This window comes from Odocoileus virginianus, chromosome 6 (assembly GCF_023699985.2).
Source record: "Odocoileus virginianus isolate 20LAN1187 ecotype Illinois chromosome 6, Ovbor_1.2, whole genome shotgun sequence".
Classification (NCBI taxonomy): domain Eukaryota; kingdom Metazoa; phylum Chordata; class Mammalia; order Artiodactyla; family Cervidae; genus Odocoileus; species Odocoileus virginianus.
The window spans coordinates 64,465,745-64,489,951 of NC_069679.1; the positions used below are offsets into that span (position 1 = coordinate 64,465,745).

The following is a 24,207-nucleotide window of genomic DNA, read 5'->3' on the forward strand; positions in this document are numbered from 1 at the left end:
AACCACCAGGGTCCCATGGAGACCCACTCCTGGGGATTCACACAGGCAGCTGTGATTGGAAATATTCTTTATTTTGTAAACATCTGTGTTTAAAATAGATGAACCCTGCTCACAATTCCTCTACTGGACCCGAGACACAGCACACGAGAGTTCACCCATCACAGGGAGAAGGTGGGGCTCAGGAATGGGTGCCAGGGCGGCGCTGAGTCTCAAGACGGCAGGTGAAGACGTGGTCAGGAGTCCACAGGCAAGCGCGCCTGCTCAACAGTCTAAGGCCAGGGCCCAGGCCGCCTCTGGTACCTGGTGAGCCTAGCTGCACCCTAAAACCCCAGCGCCCCTCCTGCCCCATGCCTCTCCCCAGCAGTGGCCCCGTGGATGCGGCTTCTCAGGCTGTAGAGTCTCAATCCCAAGGTTTCCCTTCCAGAACCCCTAGGGCACAGTAAAAATACAGTCCCTTTCCTGAGGGGGTTAGGAGAGGAAGGCAATGGTGCTCGGCCAGATCTTCAGGGAAGTGGCAACACTGACCCACAGGCTGGAGCCAACGGCCAGCATAAACGCCCCTCCCTCAGGTCCCTGGTGGAGGGCACACCGAGGGCTGGCACTGCTGACCCCCCACCCCAGAGCTGATGCTGCCCATGTCTAGATGTTTGAGGAGTCAAGTCCTCAAGGAAGCATTCTCAGCTGTGGTCGTGACTTCATCCTAGAGAGTCAGCTCTTCACATTTCTCATCAGCCGACAATTATAATTACTCTGGCTTTCTTTTTCCTCCCAATGTAGGGACCTGTCCCACGTCCCTACATCCTGAGCTGCCCTCTCCTGGTGTGGTATTAAGAATCAGGAGGGAAGGTTTGGCGATTTCATCCCTCACCTTTTTTTCCAGAGGAGTCGGTGGGGCTCTTAATCCTTCACACATGTGTGTCCTGGACTTGAGTTCTTATTAACGACTGGTGAATGTGCGATGCCTAGTTCTTTGTTTTTGCTCCAGCACCAGCCATGCCTCACAGCTTATGACTGATCCTCCTCCCATCTTGGGAAGGTGGAAGCCCTCCTGGGGCTGCTAACTGACATATTTCCCCCCTCAAAGGGCCTCCTACAAACTACTCTGGACTGTATGGAGTTAAAGAAACTTCTTCCTGAAGCAAAGGGCCCTAGAGGAGGGAATCCGCTTCCCCCCACCTGTCGCCACAGAGCAGTTGGCAAACCCAAGAGCCTCTGACTGAGGAGCTCAAGGAACAAGATGAGCACTTGGTCCTGAAGGCTGAAGGGAGAGCACCACACATTCCTACCCAGGGCTTGCCTGCCTCCTGCCCACGCGCTCCCACCCTTCTCCCACAGACTCTGGGTCACAGGAGAACCTAAAGAGCCAAAGGCTGGGCTCAATGAAAGACCACCAGCCTGGTTTTGTTCCGTCACCTGCCAGGGGATGGTGGGGAAATGCCCTTCTTACATAAGAAATGGAAGATGGGGCCCAGGAATCCCTGCTGCTGCCCAATTCCCCTCTGGTTTGCAAACTGCTATCCCAGCTCTTAACTTATAGGAGCTGGCCCTTCTCTTCCAAACACTCCCCTTCCTGCAGTGTGTGGTAGGCCCCAGGGTGGGGAGGCTCTCCTCACCCCTGCAGTGCTCACAGGTCTTGATCCACATCTTTAAATTCAGGAGCCCAGCGGGTACGGGAGGTAGAGAATGGAGGTGACTTTTTAATCCCTGCCACCCCTCATCATTTTTTTTTCTTCTCTGAAGCACCTGTCTCCGAGCTCAGGTCCCCCAAGAGGCAGGTGGGCGGGCAGCCAAGCACGGGGTAAACTGGGGTGGGAGGGAGGAGAGCCCCAGATGTGGGGACCACCACTTAGGGCTTTCCTTCCTCCCTCGCTTTCCTCTCTGCCTGGTCGCCAGGAGGCAGGCCCGTGGTACAAGAAGGGGCAGGTGGTGGCCGGGGGAGATGGAAACAGCTCTGGGGGCTGCAGGTGGGGCTTCTCCGGGGAGCAGAGCAGGGGGAGTGTGGCCCTGGGCCTGAGTGAGAAGGAAGGGGAAGGTGCTGCCCCAGCAGGGACCTGGACACACAGGCGCGGGGAGGTGAAGGCTTCCATACGAATACAGCCGAGCAGAAGAGACAGACAGAGAAGTGGGAAGAAGCTAGAAACAGCGGAGAGGAGACCAGATGCACCGAGAGACAAGGAATCTACAGTGGCCTTGACTCCAGACTCGGGCATCGCCTAGGAGCTCCGGGCAGTGAAGACGTGCTCGTCACACATCGGGGGGGCTCGCAGCAGGCCTGTGGCTGGGGACACAGGCTGGCGGGGCCCTCCCAGGTGGAGGGCTGGGGGCGAGGCTGCTCCCCGGGGCCAGGAAGGGGGAGGAGGAGCAGCGGCCAACATGCCGCAGGGTCACCCAAAGGAGAGGGGCAGCGGGGTGAGGCCCAGGCTCCCTTGTGCCCGCAGGCCTCCTGCGGGGAGAGGGGGGTTGTGCGGGGGTGCTCCACGCAGGATGCTCAGCACCAGCAGGTTTTGGAAGAGTTTGCCGGGCCCTCGGGTTTGCCTTCCTCCTCCTCCAGCTCTGCCAAGGCCACCTCGTGGTCAGCACGTGTCCGCAGGCCTTCCAGCTCCTTCCTGTGCGCCTGCAGCACCAGCTCCGTCAGGCGCGTGAAGGACTAGGGAAGCAAGCGGCGTCGTTAGCCGGGCGTCTCCCCCTCTTCCCCGGCGCCCCTGTGGCTGCCCCCTGCCCCGCCCCTGCCCAGCAGGGCTCATCTGCTCTTGGCCCCTCAGCTGCCTCGCCACTCCCCTGGACTAAGCCCAGGAGTGCTCACCTCTTTAATGTTGAGGTTGGTGCAGGCACTTGTTTCGTAGAAGTCCATGCCATACTCTCTAGCCAGCTGCAAGAGAAGAACATTCCTGAAAGGGAGTCAGCAAGGGAAGGGAGGTGCCCCGCAGCACCTGGCACATCCTTCTGCCACCACGCTCGGGGCCCTGCTGTGTCGTGACCATTTCTCACGAGATAAGTAGATCACTTATGAGATCACATAAGTAGAACACTTATGAGACTGGGAGCTCTGAAGACCAGGCTAGCAGAGATTGGGAGAAGGTACTCCACCCATACACCCCACCCCCACCCAGCTACACACAGGCACACGTACACACCCCACATACATACATCATGTATCAGAAGACAGGCCCAAAATGTTGTGGCAAATTAATGAAAAACATGGGCTTGGCGGTCAAACAGACCCAGACTTGAATACCAGTGCTGTCACTTAAGAGCTGGATGACAACTTACTGATTCCCTTTAAGCCTCCCAACTTTGTCATCTGCTCAAAGGAGATGAGTGTGTCTATTAACCAAGGTTGTGGAAGGATTAAATGCATCTATCTCTAAGCACTTGCTTAGCACAGGGCCACACATACAGCACTCAACAAATACAAATATTCTAGTAGGAGCTAGCTTCTACTTTCAAACTTTTCAATGACCACGTATTTTTTATTAATATACTAAAAAACAATTTTATTTCCAGGGTTAATAGGTGCTATTGACTGAAGAGGAACAGAAAAGCTCCTAAGACCCCTCAGAGTAAGTGGGTGACTCTGGCCTCAGTGGCATCCATCATTCCTCCTGTTCTCTGGGAGCAGGGTCTCCCTGTTTACTCGGACATTCCCTCAGCATCATCCTCCTGCCCTCTCTGCTGCCATAGCTTCTCTGACTATGGGCCCTTCATTCCCGTATTTTCCTTCTAACCTCTGTCCAGGTGTCAGGAGGACAGGGAGCGGGTATGGTGGTGGGGGCTGGTGGGTGGGATGAGATGACTGTGGGACAAAGCTGCTCCTGGAGCTGCTATAGAGGCAGCAACCTGAAGTCCTTCCTCCTCGTTAACCAGGATGGGCTCTCAGGCAGAGGTAATCCTGCTCTGGGGGCCTTGGAGCTGAGATAGGCCTTTGTTTCAGGATAGACCCAAGTCACTGTCCTCAAAGATGGCAGCTCACCAAATGCCTTAGGCTGCTACTGGAGGTGGGAGGGAGGGGTCCCCAACAGTGATAGAACCCTGGGCCCTACTTCTAAGGACTGGCCCTGGAAGCCCATGGAAAACCCAGGGGTGGATTCAGCCAGCTCACTCCCACTTACCTGCTGCCCTTGTTCTCTTCCCACCTGCCGTTTCTGCTCTTCATCAGCCTTGTTCCCTATAAGTATCTTCTGGACACCTTCTGGTGCGTACTAGGGCCAGAAGAAGGCAGAACCACCAGTGAGTGCGGCCTTCCTCATCCCACCCCATCTCCCCACCATACAGCCTCCACGGGCGTGCACGCCAGCACCGAAGTTCAGAGCCCCAGGAACAGAGTGGGCCAATGGAGTGCAGGCACCAGGCTCCCCCAAGTACCACGGCTGACCCCAGGGGTCCCTGAGAGATGTCATGGGGACCGTCGAGGATAGAAGACACTGGTGCTCCCTTGGGTTGGACAGCTGGAAAGGATGCTGGACTTAAGTCCAACCTCTCACTCTACAGATGAGGAACCGGGGACTCAGAGTTCCAGGGGCGTGCCCAAGGCTCCACAGCTGTGGTGGCAGAGCCAGGACTGGAACCCCAATCTCCCAATTCCACCTGGTCCTGAGATTCGGGTAGGAAGCTGTGCACAGGGGAGGCTCTGTCCTAACTCGTTTCTGGGGAAGACACAGCCATGGAGGCCTGGCAGGGTGCAGAGCATGAGGGCATGGCTGCTGGGGACTCACCCCCATGTCTTACCCGCGGGGGCTGCAGCCAGGGCTGCAGAGGAAGCGGCGAGTTGCTGGGGTGTCTGCTCGCCAACTCTGACCACCTTAGCCCTTCCCGTGTGGGCGTCGCCGTGCCCTCCCTGCCCCCGCCGCCCCCCCACAGTGAGGCTGCGTGTCCTACCTCATCCACATCACTGACCCACTTCATGATGTGCTGGTAAGAGCGCTCGCTGCTAATGTCGTAGACTAAAAATATTCCCTGAGAGAGAGGAGGGTGAGATGGGGGAGGCAGACGCACATGGAAACTGCACAGTCAAGGGGCCAGAAGCGGGGGGTGGGGCACCTTACATGCTGGGTTGCCGCCTCCCTCTTCCCTGCTTAGCATAATGAAGATCCATAAGCACCCAGAAAAATCTCCTCTCAGCCCCCCAAAGCCACTGCTTCCTAGATCACAGAGCTCCCTCAGGCAGGAAGGCATATGGGTCTTTGGCGGGGGAGGGGGGTGGAAGTTGAGGGTGAGGACCTGCCTGTAGTTGACTGCCCACAGAGGAACTGATGAATGAATAAATGATCAATAAGTGACTGAAAGTCTGCCCTGAGCACCCCCTGCCTCACTCCCCAGGAGGCAATTCAAGGACCCACTTGGGGATCAGTGGCACAAACATCTCAAACGCCCAGAGCCAGGTGTGTGGGTGGCAGCATTCCACCTCTAAACCCTAAGGACAGTGTCTCACCTGGGCCCGTCGATAGTACTGCTTTGTGATGGTCTGATATCTCTCCTGCCCCGCCGTGTCCCTGCAATAGAAAGGCAGCCTGTCAGAAAGGCAGGGACCGTGGAAGCTGGTGGGGAGGGGAGGAACAGGAGCTGGGAGACCCTGTGCCTTTGCAGGAGAAACTGGAGAGCTGCAGGCTGAAAAATCAGTGGAGCTTTGGTGCCCAGGTAGATCCAAACGTATCTGACTCTACAGGAGAGAGGACTGGCCATAGGTGCTGACGGGGCTTGTGGGGCCTTGTCAACTATGCCTGCACCAGAAGCCATAATCATACCTGGGCCTTAGAGAACTGTCTCTAGGATCTGGCCACTGTGGCCAGACTGGTGGGACGGCGCCACCTCCAGTCCCCTCCGGGATCTCTGAAGGCAACGCCCATACCGCTCTGAAATTGGAAGGCTGCTCCCAACGCGGGAAAGGCAGTGCTTCCAAGAGCACCAGGCTAGAGTCACAGCGGCCCCCTGTGGCTACTTGGGGAACTGCACTGTGCTGTGGTGAGGAACTCTCAGGCAAGGACGGGGCATAGCTCTCCCTCTTTCTAATCCTACTGCAGTGCAGTGCAGCGAGGGGCTTGGCCCCAACACAGAAGCTTTATTCGAAGACAAACCCACAGTGCTTAGTTTGCCAATTCCTTCTAATTCTTGCTTTTTGGTGACTTGTGGTCAGTCCCATAAAGTTTCTCAAGAAAGAGAGGCGATGGACTTCCCTGGTGGTCCAGTGGTTAAGACTCTGTGCTTTCACTGCCAAGAGCCTGAGTTCAATCCCTGGTTGGGGAACTAAGATGAGAGATTAAGGCTCATGGGAGCAGGAGAGGGGCTCTGAGACTCCTGCATCTTCCCATTCAAAGAGGTGGCCAGTTTCCCCAGATGAAGCCCTGGGGTTGTGCACACAGCAGCGGCAGCTTGGGTACAGCCCCGGGGCCTCTCCTCCCGCCCAACTCACCAAATCTGTATCCGCACTTTGATGCCATCTACCTCTATGGTCTTCATCTTAAAGTCGACACCTGGGGAAAGGAAGCAAGCAAGGAAGTTAGCAAGGGTACCTGCTGAGACCTGAGGTGTGGCCCAGGGCACTCATACCTGGAGGTTCTCCTTTTGGTTTAATTTGGCAGAAAGATGGTAAGAGGGAAAGGCCTTTTTGAACCAAAAACAGACCCTGGGGAGTGTCCAGGGCTTTGAATGGGGCTTCCCTTCCTACCTGAGCTTTGAGTTGCCAGGACTAAAGGGTCTGAGACTCACAGCAAGTTGGAATCCACTCCATCGCTATCTTACATCGCCCCAAAGCATGTCTAACTCTACTCCCATGAGAAGTCTTCCTGTCTATGCTTCTGCACAGAACCACCTGTATTCATCCCTCCTGGAACTCTGCTCCCTAGGAACAGTAGTCTACCTCATGCGCCTGGGTTGTTTCTCTCTCTGCCTTGTTAGCAGCCAGGAGGGGTTACGGCGTCATCATGAATATAGAAAAGGCAGAGATTGTGGCAAAAGAGGACTTTCGCCCCATGGTGTGTATGAAGCCGCCGGCACCTAGCAAAGGCCCGCCAAGGAGATGGCCCAGGGCATGTGTTGTTGACTAGGCCTGGCCACCACAAGAGGCACTGTGGTTTACCAGAAGGAGCATGGGCTTGAACGTCAGGGCTGCACTTGAATCCTGACTCTGACCACATAATTCATAGCCAGGACCCTGGGCATCTTGCTTCTCTGAGCCTCCATTTCCTCGTCAGTAAAATGGGGACATTACCAGTCATTTCAGAGGGTCACTGAGAAGACCAAATGACGTCCTGTGCCTGGCACCTGGTGGCCATTCACTCGGTCACAGCTATCACCGTGCCGAGTTCAGCCCTGGTGCACACAGGTGCTCCTGGGTGACCACCAGTGACCATGTGAAGAGGCAGTGGCACAGACAGACAGGGTTCTCATCTGCCCGGGGGCTTGAGCTAAGCTGCCGCGGGACACAGGAAACGTAAGGGCTCTAGCAAACCAGCCCAGGGAGGAAATATATCCGGGGATTTTTGCGACCGAAGTCAGCACCACCAGCAGCACGCGGGCGTCAGTCTGGTGACAGCAGAGATGGGGCGCCTCTGCCCAGCCCTGCTCGTGCCAGGTAAGGTGGCTAAGCTGCAGTCTTCGTGCACTCCCTGGAGACAAGTCAGGAAGGGGCACCACTAACTGGCATTCAGGAGGGGAACAGGGTGAAGGCAGACTTCTGGACCACAGCCCCTGGACTTTACAGCACAGCCCCCAAAGTGCTGAAATCCCCAGCATCACTCCAGCTAGGTATGAATACTCCCCCGCTTATCCATCCTGCCCCCAGCTTTCTACAGACAGATTAAATTCAGCATCAATACCAAGCATCATTTAATTAAAGAGGAGGAAAAGACTCAGACTGGACAACCTGAACTAAATCAAGTTGTCAGACATGAATCATTTTTCACCTGCCCAAGCTGATTCATATCTTTTGAGCTGTACTTTTCCGAATGTGCAACATCCGGCAGCCATTCTTCGGAGGGTGCCCAGAAAGTAGAAAAGCAGAGGGAGAAGAAAGGAGAGGGGGGCCCCTGGCCTTGGAGAGGGGGGTATGCAGAAGTGTGCTTACCCGCTCCCTAAACAAACAGTTGTCAAGAATTTGCTTCTCCGCAACACCTGGCATGGAAAGGAATCAAGAAACCTTTGCTCTTTCCTGGTACAGTGCCATCTTCCTAGGAGAACAGGTGATGCTGTCTATTTTCTAAAAAACCTGGCTCATCCTCATACCAGCTTAGTCCAAGGACAATGCCTTTCGCAAGTGGTCACACAGGTGGGGCTGCTGAGAGAGAGGGGTCTATTTCCTTCATTTTACAAAGTTCCACGGGAACTTTATGCCCTGGGCAGTGCTAGGTGCATACAGAGTGGCCAAGAAGACAGATGGCCCCTGCCCGTACAGAGTTTATTGGAAAGGAAACAAAGGCCCCGGGAGGTGAGATAAGGAGTCCAAGGTCAGCCCAGCAAGTAGCCGAGGCCTGTTTGAGGGCAGGGCCCTTGCACTGTCTCTCGGGGAAACGAGAGGAGAGCTGTGTGTTACCCAGGTGGAGGGGTCTTACCTACGCTTTTCTGTTTCTCTCTGGAAAAACGGAAAAGCACTCAGCCAGGGGAGGTGCCCCCAGAGCCGGGGAGCTTCCCCCTGAGACTGAAGGCAGGTCTGAGGAGAAGCAGGGCTGACAAGACAGGGAGCCGCTCTGGGAGTGAGCACTGGGCTTGGCCTCCTTCTCCCCTCTTCCCTTGCTTCTCAGCCGTGTGGTCAGGGAGCAAGTCTGCGGAATTCTGGGGGCTCACAGCACCCCCCACATCCCACCATTTTGCAACCAAGGCCCTCCTGATCAGCCATCAAACCTGTAACACCTCTGAGAAGTTAAAAAAACAAAAAAAATCAGCTCTTCCCCTGCACGAGGGATGAAACAGTCTAAGCCTTCTGAGGGGTTTCCTCTCCCACCCACTCACCTCCTTAAATGGAAAAAGGAATAGTCCAGAGATCCTCCAGTGGGACCTGCTCCTCTATGCTGTTCCCCCACCGCCTGTACCTTCCACCACATCCACCTCCGGTCAGCCCTGATCCCCTGTGCCCGTCCGCAGCCCCCTCCTTGTCCCCGTGTGGCTGCTGGCTTTTTCCACCGCTGAGCACTGCTGGGCAGAGTCAAAATGCGGGCCTTGTTCAGTCACCCAGGAAACCGTGCCTTCCCACCTCAGCCAGCCCTCGCTGCTGCTCAGAAGCTGTTTATTCGAGGTGGTTCACCCACCACATTCCCCACAGCCACCGTCCTTCATGCTGAAGGGCTCAGCCCCGGTCCACCCCTTCTCCCTTCCCTATCGCTGAAAGCGTCCAAGAGAACACCTTGTCCACTGTCTTACGGGCAAAGTGACCGCTGCCTGATGAAGCTTTCCTCTGAGGCCCACGTCATCTCAGGCCATCCTGCCGTCTCCACCTTGCCCGGGTTGGGGGCGCCCTCTATCCTCTGAGTCTCACCTCTCAGCTGTCCTCAGCCCCTCTGGGTGCACACCCCAACAGTTTCACCTGTGTCGCATCTTCAGTGACACAGAAGGATCTGAAGACAGATTCTTCATCTGCCTCCACCCCCAGAGTGTTCTCACTCTGGCTCCTCTAAGGCAGCACTTCTCAAGCTTTAAAGTTTATGCAAATCACGTGGGGACCATGTTGAAATGCAGATTCTGATTCAGTCGGTGTGAGGTGTGACTGAAATGCTGCACAAGCCTCAGTGAGTAAGAAAGATATTACTGGCCCATGGATCACACTTTTGACAGCAGGCTTCTAAGGATGGTGGTTCTCAAAGTGTGGTCCCCGGACATGCAGCATCAGAACCAGCATCAGCCAGGGCTTGTTAGAGATGCCAGTTCCTCAGATCTCCAGCATCCAAAACTCTGGGCAAGGGTGGATAGGAATCTGTGGTTTAACAAGCTCTCCAGGTGATTCTAGTACATGCTGAGTGAAGACTGAGGATTCCATCTGAAGTAAGCTTTGCACGTGAAGCATCTCCTTTGCCGCAAGGGAGGCAGCATAGGAATTCTCTGATTCTCAAGATCTACTCTGCAGATACTCAGCTTTAGAATCATCTGAAGTGATTTTTTTTTTTTTTTTAAACAAAATGACACTAGTGGGTAGCATAAGATGTTACGGAAAAATCTGAGTGAACTTTGTGGCCAATGCAATACTTTGACTTTCCTAGACCTAATGAATCAGAATTTGAGAGCAAGGGCCTGAAACTTGTATATTTAACAGGACTATGAGTGATTTTATTTTTAAAATTATTTATTTAGTGGCCGTGTTGGGTCTTAGTTATAGCATGTGGGATCTTTCATTGTGGCATGCAGGCTTCTCTCTAGTTGAGGCACACCAACTTAGTTGTTCTGTGGCATGTGGGATCTTGGTTCCCTGACCAAGGATCAAACCCATGTCCCCTGCATTGGAAGGCAGATTCTTAAACACGGGCCACCAGGGAAGTCCCTGGGTGATTTTTAGATAGAAGAAAGTCTGAGGGTTCTAATTTAGTGGAAAAGCTATCCTCAGCACTAGAGTCAGAAAGACCTGGGTCTGAATACTGTTTCTGGCACTTGCTGTGTAGCTTTGAGGAACTTTCAACTTCTCTGAGCCTCAGTTTGTTTGTCTGCAGAAAGCAGAGACATCACTTTACCAACAAAGGTTCATCTAGTCAAAGCTATGGTTTTTCCAGTAGTCATGTATGGATGTGAGAGTTGGACCATAAAGAAGGCTGCGTGCTGAAGAATTGATGCTTTTGAACTGTGGTGCTGGAGAAGACTCTTGAGAGTCCCTTGGACTGCAAGGAGATCCAACCAGTCAATCTTAAAGAAAACCAACCCTGAATATTCACTGGAAGGACTGATGCTAAAGCTGAAACTCCAATACTTTGGCCACCTGATGCAAAGAGCTGACTCATTGGAAAGATTGAAGGCAGGAGGAGAAGGGGACAACAGAGGATGAGATGGTTGGATGGCATCACTGACTCAATGGACCTGTGTTTGAGCAAGCTCCAGGAGATAGAGAAGGACAGGGAAGCCTGACATGCTGCAGTCCATGGGCTTGCAAAGAGTCAGACACAACTGAGCGACTGAACAACAAGAATGAGACTACCACTGACCTCCTAAGGGTTGGTGTAGGATATAAATTAGATAATATATGTGTACCTCCTAGTAGATAGAAGATAGTTCCCTTTGCTAAATAAAGGTTCCTGGGGAGGCGCCAGAAAGACAAACCCAGAACACCCTGTCAGGAGAGACAGCACAGTTCAGTCTCTTGCTACGCCTCTACCTTTGCTTGTCTGGCAGCACCAGTATCACTGGGGAGCCTGTTAGAAGCCTTGCCAGTCTTCTGGGCCCCCCAGAACCTACTACACTTAAGGCACACTAATGCTTGAGAACCACTCTCTAGCCCATCTCCAGGCAGAACCACACGCACAGCCTACGATACTGCTAAGCATTACAGCACAGCCCCTGGCTGGAGGGCCCAGAGCCCTTGCTTCTCATGCCAGCCCTACAGAGGAAGCACAGCGGGGATTGTCACCACGGGGTGCAGAGAAGCCAAGCAACTTGCTCCCATTCCCACATCCTGTGGCCGAGCCAGAGCTGCAAACCAGCCCCTTAAGACCTGCCCAGGCCACGTGCCTTGACCAGCGGCTTCCCAACCCTCCGAGGCTGTGGAATCTCACTGCCTGTCTGTCTCAGCCCTGCCTTCCCCACACCTGTTCTGTATTACGAGGCATCTAGCAGTGAGGCAGTGGGCACACGTGGAGCAAGCCCACCGTAACCTATTTTCAAGGAACCCCTTGCTCCTCGAGAGTTCATGATTCCATTAAGCCCAGAGGCACCGCCCTGGACAGGGCCACCTCAGAGTTTCCTCAAGCGGGCCGACACTCCTTCCCGGGCACAGGGGACACTCGGGTGTGAAGGAACCAGCAGCGCCCTCCACACAGAGCGGGCAGGGGTTCTTGGAGACCGTGGGGTCTGGGGAGAAGAAAGTCAAGAAGATGAGGTTGTCTCCCACCCAAGGGTCCAAAGCATGACAAGCAGCTGACTGTCTCCTCCCGGGACCTCAGATCCATCAGTCGTGGTGTCTGCCACACCCAGTATCCCGTTCTGGGCGGAACTGCACAGCCCGAAGTCTCCACTCAGGGAAGCAGGGCTGGCTGCAGCATGTTCTTTGTGGAGAAGCAGCTCCTGCCTGGACCAGTGTGGATGTCTGACCCCAAAGAGGGCCATCAATGAGCTTGCCAGTGACCCACAGCATGACCTGGCCGACAGGGGCAGGGGAGCTAGCTTAGCCAACCAGCGCAGCGCCTTCCGGGTGGTGCAGAGGGGACCAGCCAGCTGGCACCGAGAGGAGCAGAAGGCAGGCAGATGTGCGGCCACCCGTCCATGCCGGGCTCCGGGTCTCAGCCGGTGGGTGTGCTCATAGCACAGGCCCCTCTCCTTAGAGCACATCTCAGGATGTCAGAAGAGCCTCAGCCTGTGCTTGCCCACGGCTCCTCTAGGCTGGCGGTCTTCTCAGCTGCAGCCCCGGGAACGGACGATGTACCCCACTCCTCACCATCTCCCCCTTCTGGTCTTCCAGCCCCGACTAGATGCACAGTACCTATGAGGCAGGGGAGAAATTCTGTATTTGACAAAATTCTGTGTCTGTTTTCGAAATCTCCACCTCCACCCCAGCTCGGTGCCAGGCAGAGAGTAGCAATTCCATTGGCAGCATCCCCCTGCCCCAGAGAGTAGAAGGAAGGATGGGTGCCCGTGGCTCAAGAGCAGGGGCATGTGTCCTGCTGTCTGAACACCTCGCAGTCAGCGAAGGAGAACGCCTCAGTGAAGCGACAGTGCCAGGTCCTGGCGCACCTGTGATGTGCCCTCACCACCCTGGTGGCCTCTGGCCCCTCTCGGGTCCCTGGGTGCAGGCTCACTCCTTCAGCAGCAGCTGCAGAGCCTGCCAAGCCCCACCTGAGCCCGGGAGCACAGCCGCAGCACTGCCGTCAGAGGACTGAGGGCCCCGCTCTGCATACTGGGGCTCGGACCAGGGGGGCCAGGCGGGGGCATGGCGCTGGCACTGCCCCTGCTCCTAAGACAAGCGTAGGAGCTGACTGCCAGCCCAGTCCAGCAGCAGAGGGCCTGTGAAGACCAGGGAAAGGAGGGGACAGGGTACATCCCGGGGACCGGCACTCCTCGTCCCTGTCTGCCTCCAGAGAAAGCCCTGGAAAGCACAGAAGGAGTCTGCAGCTCAAGAAACAGACTGGCGAGGCCATTAAGAACACAACTGTGGGGCCAGAGTTTGGTTCCAATCCTGCCATTACCACTAATTACCTCTGTGGTCTTGGGATGGACTCAACTTCTCTCTGCCTCAGTTTCCCCACCTTTAAAATGGGGATGACATTCCCTATTGTCAGAGGATTTCTGTGAGGATTACGAGATAAGCTATAAAACCCACAACAGAGCCTGGCACATCGAGTTTTATTAAATGTTAATTGAAAAAGCTATCAGTGTCCTATGCAGGGGATGAGATTAGGGTCCCAGCCTGGGGAATAGAAAGAGCCCTAGAAAGTTGGAAGGGGCTCATGTTGGGACAAGGAAGGAGAGAGGTGCAAAAAGAGGAGTCAGTCACACTAAGCCACAGCGTTTCAACAAAAACTGAAAATGCTGCCCACCGTGGGAGCCAGATGGGCCCCAGAGCCTGGCTACAACCTGAAGTCCGGCAAAGTTAGCTGTGCCTGTCGGCAGGCCAGCACCTCATGGGTTAATGTCAAGTGCCAGCTTGCCTGCCCGCCTGGTGCCACGGGCGTCAGGTGGAAACAGGGTTTTTCTGTGCCAAATGCTATCATCGTGATCAACCGCAGCCCAGAGGCCCAGCAGCCTGGGGACCTGAGCCTTCTCAGCAATGCGACGCCACTACAGGAATCACTTAATACACCTGAAACCCAAGGCAGACACCCAATCCCTGGAGCCATGGTAGCTCCAGTTACAAAGCTCAAGTCCCAGGAAGGCCCCCAGCCTCAACCCCTGCAGGAAACCAGCATGTGCTGGGCGCATGGTGCTCCTGGGGGATGGGGCAGGAGGTCACCCTGAGAAACCCCAACGCCGTCTGGAGGGAAGGGCAGACCCTGCGGGGCTGTGGCTTTCTGACGTTGCCACCCAAACAAGGCACCAGAGTGATGCCCTTCCCTCAGCAAGAGAGCAAAGTGTAACACGATGTCCCCACCAGCTGAGGGACAAATGAGGGGAAGAAAAGGAAAGACAGAAGACGAGCGACAGCTGAGACAAAGCTTGAGAGAAGGTTCCAGACAGGCTCAGGCCACACAACGGGCCTCACACCAGTTGGGTTCAGGGCAGGGGAGAGCGTTCTCTGCCCCAGACCCGCCACTCCCTGCATTCCCCTTCCTCTCTCCCTTCTGTCTGGGGACTTCCAGCCTCCCTGTCTGTGGGGCTGCACACCACTGACTTCCCCTTATCCAGATCTGGAATGACTGTCCCTCATGCTGGGGAAAAGGTGTCCCCAGGCTCTCTGAGAAAGGGCATCAGGCAGCATTTGAACCATCGCACTCCGGGAGGGATGGGAAGCAGGGCCTCAGGCAGAGTCCTGATCCTCTAACTCCCAAGGCCGTGATTCAACCTGAGATCAAAGGCCCTAGTTTACCCGTCCACCCACAAGACAGACTGGTGATGTCAGAACAACATTCTCTCTCTCTTTTCTAAGACACAGTCAGATGCAGTGCACGTGATGCTACGGGCAACAACTCTGAAGGCTACTATTTTCACATCAGATCTTGAGATTCTCTGGAGACGCAAGAACCCAAGGGCTGTTACCACACAGAAGGGTTTCCCAGTCAAACATGAACTGCCATGATGCTGGGAGGAATGTGTGCCCCAGCGCCTGAGCCCTGGGAGCTCCTACTCCAGAATCCCGGAGGGCCACTTCAGCAGCCTGGCTAAGCTGCTGGGCATCGTCCGACACCAGCAGTGACCCTGAGCAACAGGCAACACTGACCTTAGTCTAAGACACTGACCTCTCAGTGTGCACTCACCAGAGAGGACCCCACTCACACAGGGACCACGGGAGCTGCCTTCGTGCTCCCTGCTATGTCTGAGCCTCTCCTGTGGCACGTATCTGAGCAGAAAACTTACTGGAAACTTTTCACCACTTACAGAACTCTCCCCATCTTCTCACAATCCCAAACACATGAGTACAGAGTGAGTTTCTCATTGTCTATGAGCCCCCAAAAAACCAATACCACTTGCAGCTTCCCTCTAGGGAAGTCCTCTAGGAAATGTGTGCATTCATTCATTCATTCATTCATAACAAACTGTTATTGTTAGTTCATGTGCCAGGAACTAATAAGCCAGGGGACACAGCCTTGAATAACACAGAAATATCCTTGTCTTCAGTGGGCTTCTATTGCAGTGGGGAAGACAGATAACAAATAGGGAAACCAGTCATTCCAGAGTGAGACGTGTTGAGGCAAAAGCAGAATTGTGGAGTAGAGGGTGAGGACACCCAGGTGCGGCCTGCTTTAGGCTGGCTGGTTAGAGAAGACCTTTGAAAGGAGGTGACACCTGAGCTGAGGATGGAATGACAAGAAGGCACCAGCCGGGAGAAGGTCTGAAGGATCAGGGCCCCAGGCAGGGAAGGTGGCAAATATCCCTCAGGCTGGAACACATCTCAGTCAAACTCACAGTTCCTCAGAAGAGGAAAAATACAGGGGCCACATCATTCCATTCTGTGTTATAAAGAGGGAAAGCTCAGCAAGGGGGCTCCTGGGGACCCACCCTCATCACGCACATGTGCGCACACACCTTCATGTACACAGGAACCCATCTGGAGGCTCTAACTGAAGGACGCACTGAGAAACCCCTCAAATGCTGGCAAGGCCCGCTTGGAGATTCCTCGTGCCCACTTTATGATGAGATTTCTACCCGAACGGCTCATGTATGTACAGGGCCCCATTCCTGTGCAGAGTGGGTGTGCAGGAAACATTGGTCCCCTTGCTCTCCCCACTGTTGCATGCACAGACCCTCATAGGTCCTCCAGGCAATGTGCCATGCACTCCAGCCAACCCCATCCTGCCCCACTCTCACATGACCTGGGACTTGCTCTGGCAGCTGACTGCAGAGTGGTCGGTGGGTACTGCTGAGGCAGCCAAGGTCTGCCAGGCTTCGGACCACCCACTCCTCCACCCTCTGCCAAGCCTCTTCCCAGTTGGGCCTGTCAATGTGGCCCAGAAGCAGAAGGCAAAGCAGGGAAGAAACAAGGGCCTGGAGCCTCAGGAGCAAACATCTCAGAGGGGACAGGGCCTCTAGACATGTCTGTCCACACAGAGCCCACAAAGCAGGCTCCCAGCCAGGATCTACTTGACAAAGCCATGACCAGCCGCTACCCGCTAGGCCAGCCGGACAGAAAAGCAGCAGCCCCAAGTCGTGAGGTGTTCTCCACACACCTTTCCTCCACCCCTCATCCTTTTGGAAACCCTGCTCAGTTCAGAGGCCTCACTCAAATGTCACTACTTCTGTGAAGCTTTCACCAACCAACGCAGGGGGAATATATCACTCCTCTGTGATTCCAAAGCATTCTGATATTGCTTTTGCACAATATCCTGGTTGTCTGTCTGGATGTCTGACTCCTCAACAGCACTGTGAGCTCCCAGAGGCCAGCACAGCATCTTTTTCACTCTATGTTCTCATGGCCTGGCAGAATGCAGACCCTCAGTATACATGTGTGTGTGTGTTAGTTGCTCAGTCGTATCCAACTCTGTGACCCCATAGACTGGAGCCCTCCAGGCTCCTCTGTCCGTGGAGTTCTTCAGGCAAGGGTACTGGAGTGGGTAGCCATTCCCTCCTCCAGGAGATCTTCCCGACCCAGGGATCGAACCCGGGTCTCCTGCATTGCAGGCAGATTCTTTACCGTCTGAACCACCAGGGATGTCCACTCAGTAATATATTATTCAACAAAATTGAATAAGTAAAAGAAAAAAATAAAAAAGAATACGTAGGTGAGTGAGGGAATAAATGAGTGAATGAATGAAGTCACTACGTTCTAGGAGAAAAGATGAGTGGAGAGAAAATTTTAATCAGAGAAGAGGGGTCAGGGAATGACCCATATTTTATAGCCAACTGTTGGCCCTCTCTGTGGAATGGGGGCTCCAGTCACCGAGTTTTCCATAAATACGTTCTCAGAATAGCAACATGAGGGCAACACTCAGATCTCAATTTCAGAGGTGTCCCCAGCCTGACTCCCCAATAATGGCCCCTGACAGTCCCCCAGATTCATCTAACAGCAGAGACACAACTGGCCCTCCAGCCCGGAGCACTCAGAGCAGGTGAGGGAAGCACGTTGTCTCCCCTTTGGCTCACAGGAGGGAGGCTCTGCTTGGCACCTTTGGAGGGCCTTCTGGGGTGAGCAGGGGCACGTCCAGTGCAGTTTGGGGCAAGTGGAGGAGAGGAGATGGCTCACGTTGGGGTCACCTGCACATAAGACGTGAGTCATCACTTCTCTCGGGCCTCAGTTTTCCTAGTAATAAAATAGGGCCGATGATTCATTCTTTCCTCCTCAGTGGGAGGAATTAAGTGTCCAGGAAGCTCTGTGATCCGCTTGACAAAGCACATTGCCCAGGGCACAACAGCCAAGGAGAGGTCAGAGGCCTGTGCAGAAAACTGGCAGTTTTACAGGGAAACAGGCACAAATATTAGATTACAGCAGAAGGCACTCTGAGAAGAGCTGGCAATCAGGGTGGAAGGGTAATGGCCAAATATCGATTTGGACGTTATAAAGCTCATCACCCAGCTGTCTGGGAAGCAGGCAGGAGGAGAGGGGGAGGAAGGCGGCACCGGGGCACTCGAAGCCGTGGGTGAATCTGCAGAGCTGTGCAGGTTGGCACAGGTGCATAGAGCAGCCAAAACGAGGATTTTCCAGCCACGCTTGGGGATCACGTCCTTGGGGGAGGGGTGTGTGCAGCAGGGCCAGGGAGCCCAGCAACACGTGGCTGGCTGAGGTCGGAGCCTTAAGGAGCCGCCCTGTCCCCGAGGGTCAGCTCTCGCCCCACTCCTCCACCTCTGCATGTCCTCACAAACTCACTCTTCATTCTCAGCCCCTGGCTCTGCCAGGGCAAGCGCAGAACTGGCACCAAAACTAAGAAAACCCAGAGCCTACGCATGTGCTCCCCTGTGTTGTTCTCTGGTGTCTCCCCAGCTCCTTGCCTGGCTCCTGGCCTGGAGTGGTGGGTGCTCCGCAGATAGTGCCTGAATGACCAAACGCATGAGTGATGGACAGGAGGGCCTCAGAGCACGTATCGTTCATCTCCAACGTTCTTGTGAACTAGGAATAATCATAATAACACAATGAGGACAGCTGCCATTTTTTCTGAGAGCTCTGCCAAGTGCTTTGTATCTGTTAGCCCCTGTAATCTTCACAACAAGCATTAAGGCAGAGTCTGTTACTATCTCCAATTTACAGATGTGGAAATTAACGACAGAGACATTAACTGCCTGTAAGGCCATGGCGAATCTCAGGCATGTGCTCTTTTTGTTCGACTCAGCTTCTCCCCTCCCCTTCTTCAGGGTCTGGGGGAGCTGGGGGGCACAGAGACCCTCCTGACCCTCCCAGAATTCACACAGCATGTATACACAGCGCCCTACAGTCTGGGGACCCAGAGACCCCAGGACTGCGGTGCCCAAACATCGGCCCCCGTGTTTGTTAGGCCACTCGACAGCAGGCTCAGGTCTCTCCCTGTTGGTCCTTCCCCAGCCCACTCTCCCCTCTTCAGTTAGCCACAAGCCCTTGCCCCAGGCAGAGAGAGAACAGAACTTCCTGAGAAAGATGATATGGCATCAGCAAAGCCAGCCGAGGAACCAGGCCCGAAGCCACAGCCATTCAGCCAGTCAAACCGGAAAATCATAGGCCAAAGCCTCCTACAAGCCCAGTAGGTGGCCTTTAAGACAAAACAGTCTCAAGACCAGGTGACAGGTCTACTCAGGGAAGACCAAGGATTGGAGGGAGAATGTCAACTCATGGGCCATCCCTACAGTTTGCATGCGTGGCTGACACGTGGCCGCCGTGCAGAAAGGAAGTCAAAGGTCCCTTCATGGAGATGTCCACTGGGACGGGACACTGTCTCCCTGCTGGGCAGGCAGCGCCAGCCGCACGAGGCCTCTCGGAAGGGGCCAGGTCGATGGATGAGAACTACTCCCCATTTCTGGAGGGAAGCAAGAACAGGTGACTGTGTGGGGCTCCAGAACAAGGTGTGGGTGCCAGAGGATGAGCTGAGAGGGCCCGACGTGCCCAGATACTACCACTGGTCTCCTGGCCAACATCCTAATTGCCACCTTCTTCCTGTCATCCCCCTGCTCAGAAACCCTTGACACCATTGCGAAGGGGCTCAGCCAGCTCCTCAGCCAGGCCTGCCGTGCCCCCTACCCTTCTTCCATCACCAGTGTGACATTTATGGAGAGCGTGCCCAGCCCTGTACTAGGACGATGAAAACGAGGAATGAGGTTTGGTCTGACCCTCTAGGCACCTGAACTATAGTTTGGGAGACAGAGAGATAAACAGAGGAATGTTTTCACTCCTTCCCTCTTCTGTTCCAGCAGGACTGCCCAGAGCTCCGTGAACACCCACTGAATTCCCACCTCTGTCATCTCTGCTCCTGTCACTCCATCTGCTCCTTCCCTTGCAGGAGGAACTGAGAAGCAGCCCACACTGCAAGGCCTCACTCCAGCCTCCCCTCCCCACTGAGCCTTCCTGCCGCTTCCCATCCACCCTGCCTCCTCTCCTTCTGCGACCTCCTCCATCGAGCGCTTCGGGGAGCATCAGCACTTATGCACGGGCCCCCTCACCATTCACAGGCTGCCTCAGGCAAGTCTTCCAGGGTTATTTAGCTGCTGGTACCCAACGGTGATAACTTCATTCCCAGTAACGATAAGGACTGTCATCCCTCCCCTACATTTGAAGAATGCTTCACCACGTGCTCTCAGATAGATTCTCTCCCTGTGGCCAAGGCTCTTTTTTGGCCTGTGTTGCTTCCCCAGCTGGATCACAGGCTTCTGTGGGCAGGCAAAGGTGGACTGCAATCTGTCTCTAACACGCCTGGCACTGTACTTCGTGGTGAATGCTTAACGAATTGGTTTAATAGGTGAAGAAATGGTAGGGAACAGCATGGCACTGACTGCCTGCCTCTGCATCGGCCCCCTTCCAGGTCAGCAGAGCTGCATGGGAAAGAAATGCCAGTTCAGGGCCACCTACCCACCTTTGGACTGGAAAGAGGAGGGGCGGTCAGTGCCTCTGCCTACCTGGGAGGTCTCCTCATCACCCCCTGCAGGCTCTTCTCTGGAATGTCACATGCTCTTACAGTAAGTGACCTCAACAGTGAATCACAAATCGACACGGTCCAAGAATCTGAACTCCGTCTTGGCAGTAACTGGAGAATTGCCCCATTTTCCCTATTCACAGAAACAGCCCTGGGAAAGGCGCTGAGAACAATGTCCACGAGGGTAAGAGAATGTGTCTTAGACAAGGAGCAGCTTGGGAGAGGTGACGCCGGGCTTTATTCATCTGAGAATCTTCAGGTTGCAGTGCTGAGCCTAGTTTCAGGACATAGATTTTTTTGGGGGGAGGGGGAGGGGGACAGATAAACTAATGAATAGGACTTGGTAGTACCCATCCTTGTGGCTCCTTGATTGTCTCCTGGCTGCCCCTTCCATCTCCCTGGTGACCGTTCTGTATTACAGAAGGGAAAGCTTTTCTTGACCATCCAACTTTTCCCCTAGGTTCTTAGTTACAGCTGAAAAACATGACCAAGATAACGCAAAATCACAAAACCAACAGTAAGCTTTAAACAAGTTAGCATTCAAGAAACCCTCAGCTGCTGCAACCCATCCTCACACCCCGTCTGGTTCCTCAGCCACGCCCAGGCATTTCCCCAACAACTCCTCTTCCCTGCGCCTTCCCCAGAGGCCTGTAGCCCTCCCTTGGCCTCCAGACCCTTCCCATTCCTAAGATGTCTCTCATTCAAACAGCAGCCCAGCCCAAGCTCCTGGACATCCAAGGAGCGAGGCTTACAGCTCCCCTGAGGAAGATGAGTGCACCTGTCCCCGACCCTGAGTCCCTTGAAGATAATGAAGCAAAGAGAGAATGAGACCCGAGGAGCTGCACGATGATGACAACAGTAGTAATGACCAGCCTTTTCCAGGTTCGGTGTCTGACTCTGTTCTAAGCGCTTTTACAAACGTCATCTCATCTAATCTTTACAACATCTGGAGAGGCAGGAATGCGTTATCCTTCCCATTCTACAGATGAGAAACTTATATTCAAGGCCGCCCTGCCCGAAAGTGAGGTTCCCAGGTCAGTCTGACAACAAAGACTGCCTCTAAACCATGGGGCTTTGTTCTTCCTGCCTCCTCTTCTCTCTTGGCAAGGAGTGGGTGTGGGGAGGGAGGGTGGAAGTCTCAAGTGGAAGCGGAGTGTGGGGCCCTTCCTGACGGGAGAAGGACCTGGGCGGTGCTGAGGCCACTCCAGGGCGTCATCAGAGAACCTGCTAGATATGGGTGAAACGCCCTCAACTCAGGCCTCTCAGAGGAGGCGGCCACTCAGGACCCAAGAGCGAAAGACGGCTCAGAGGGGAGGCCACCCACGCTCTCCCAGAATGAGTGATTCCATAACAGCCCTGTCCAGCATATGCCATAAGGCCTCCTCCCCTCTAAGCACGGGCTGGGGCACTGGAGAGCAGAGATGTATTCTGAACCCCGCCTGCCTTCTGAGCCCCTGGCCTGGCGAGAAACCCTCCTGGTCCTCATCCCCCTCAGCCTCCTTCAAAAAAAACGCCTCCAGTGACGTTTTTCTGGAGCTGGTTAGCCATGCCTCGTTCCCCCGCGCACTGGCTCTCAGCTTACCTACGCCCTCCTCCAGGTGTTTCCCACCTTGTGGCTTACCTTCACAGCTGCGCCCTATCAATTCAATCCCTTTGGCCCCTCCCTTCCTCCTCTCTTCCCCGCTTTGGCTCGACTGGGTCACCCCTGAACTGAGGGGTACCCAGTGCCTCGGCTCCCCCTACTCTGAACCCCTCGCCCTGAGCACAAGCTGTCCTTTCCCTCCCCCTCTGCACCTGGGAGTGTGGGGTGTCATATCGGTGGCTATGATTCTCCACTGCCTCACCTTGGGGTACCCAGGCCTAGGCCACCCCATTCTCTCGGCTTCTGCGGGGAAGCGCCCCAGCCTGAGGCCCGAGCGCCAACCCTAGACACCGACAGCAGTAGGCGGCCTGTAACCTCCAGGAACCCAGGCTTAAATCCCCAGCGGGCGGTCCCGCACCCCGGGGTTCATCCCCGCGCCCCCGCCCCTGGAGCCCCCGCCTCTAGTCGGAGGGGCGGACCCTTGCTCCCGGGATGGAGAAGGCTCGCCGCCGCCCGGACAGGTGGAGGCGGCGGCGGCGGGGAGGGCGGCGCGCCCCACGGCCAGCGCCCCTTACCGATGGTGGAGATGTGCGAGGAGTGGAACTCGTTGTCGGTGAAGCGGCAGAGTAGGCAGGTCTTGCCCACCCCAGAGTCCCCGATCAGGAGCAGCCGGAACAGCACATCGTACTGCTTCGCCATGGCTGGGCCGGAGAGGGCCGGGGGCTGCGGGCGGCGGGCTCAGCCCTGCTCCGCCGGGGCCATCGTGGCGCGCGCCCGCCCGGCCGAGAACGGCGCCGGCGGCGAGAAGGGAGCGGGGCTGGCCCCGCCGCCTGGCCGCCGCTGGCTCGGTGCTGGGAAGCGTGTGCGGCGGGAGCGCGGTGGGAGGAGAGAGCCGGCCCCCGCCCGCCCCTTCCCCTGCGCCGCCGCCGCCACCCGGGGAAGAGGCGGGGAGCGCGCGCCGGGGAGGCGACCCCACGGCTGGTGCGAGGGCGAGGCCAGTGCGCGCTCCCCGCCCCCAGGGTGCGCTGCCCTAGCCGGGGCCCGACCCCCTCCCGCCCGCTTTGGGTGGGGATTCGAGACTCAGGGATGAGGTGGTTGGGGAACGTGTTTGTTTTCCTGTAGACCTTCCGAGTGGACTGGGAGGCTGGGATGCTGGGATGAGCTACCCAGCCCACCTCCACCAAACTCACTTGTCCCCCAATCCCATCCCGAACCTGGCTCTGAAAGCTCCGCCCTAGCCGAGCGCCCGCCCTCCGCGGGAGTTTACCGGGCCCGGGGAGAGGGGCCGACTGGGACAGTGGTTAGTCCTCACCTGGGCTCACCCCGGGTCGGAAGGCCTTGGACTGGGTCTGGATTAAAGCGCCCGTCTTCCCTTAGAAGTCGCGGCCTCCAGAAACCTGGAGAGTATTGCTAGAATTCTCCCTCTCTGCCATCTGGCTTCTCCATAACCTTGCGTGACTGTATCCTCCCTCCAATCTCCCCCTCCCCCACTAATCCCAGCTTTTCTTTAAACGGGGGAAATGTCTGCTGACCTTCACCAGGCTGAAAAGACAGCGGATCATAAAAACACTTCCAAATGCACAATCCTTCGGAAGTGTTGTGCAGGCAAGGCTCTGTTTTGAGTCTAAGCTGCTTAGGGTCGGTGCTCAGGATGCCAATATATTATTTCAACCCACTAAGTATTTCTGCTGGTGCACACCAATGGCTCCAAAGAATGAATGGACCTCTGTTCAAGACCCAATTTACTACCACTGAATGTGTTAGCACCAGAGAGAGGCAAATAAATGCTTTCTGGAGTCTAGAAAATGGCCTATTCCTGAGAATAAGTACAAAGGGAGAACACATCTAGCCCACTAGATCTTTAAAAAGTGATGCAAAAGTGGGTGTGTTTGACTGTTTTCAGGCTGAGTATTGGATGGGTATGTGTTTTTCAGTAGTAGGTCAAGGAAAGCAGTAAGTTCATTTACTTGGCTTGAAGAGCTATATTTCAGGCAAAGGGTATAAATTAATAAAGAGGGAAAAAGTCCTGAACTGACAGTTACTTAGATGGCATTAAAAGCCAAGGAAACCTATTTTGCCGAAACCTCTAAGATGTCCAGGTGTGATTCTCGTCACTGGCTTTACATTGGCTTTCAAGTATATGCTGTGGGCTCTGGAGTTGGGCCCGCTTGGGTTCCAGTCCTAGCTCTTCCCCTCACCAGCTGTGCAGTCTTGAGCATGTTATTGAACCCCAGTACTCAGCAAATGCTGAGGGATGGAAATCACTCTTCTTTGATTTCCCTGTGCATATGTTGTGTGTTTTTGTTAGTCACTCAATCTTATCTG

General features: G+C 55.1%; 1 protein-coding gene across 4 annotated transcripts; it reads right to left on the bottom strand.

Annotated features, from left to right (window-relative positions):
• Positions 1 to 50: 50 nt before the first annotated feature.
• RAB15 (RAB15, member RAS oncogene family) lies at positions 51 to 23,016 on the bottom strand. Of its 4 annotated transcripts, none has more exons than XM_020879195.2 (7): positions 22,458 to 23,012; positions 6,407 to 6,467; positions 5,429 to 5,489; positions 4,876 to 4,953; positions 4,110 to 4,199; positions 2,804 to 2,869; positions 51 to 2,647 (listed from the first exon to the last, which is right to left on the bottom strand). In XM_020879195.2, exons 1-7 carry the CDS (start codon positions 22,579 to 22,581, stop codon positions 2,489 to 2,491), a joined length of 639 nt encoding a protein of 212 aa, XP_020734854.1. In that variant the 5' UTR covers positions 22,582 to 23,012; the 3' UTR covers positions 51 to 2,488. The 4 variants fall into 4 exon arrangements, with proteins under 4 accessions (XP_020734854.1, XP_020734855.1, XP_020734856.1 ...); XM_020879196.2 differs by lacking the exon at positions 22,458 to 23,012 and adding an exon at positions 9,464 to 9,495; XM_020879197.2 differs by lacking the exon at positions 22,458 to 23,012 and adding an exon at positions 8,941 to 9,014.
• Between the last annotated feature and the right edge of the window lie 1,191 nt (positions 23,017 to 24,207).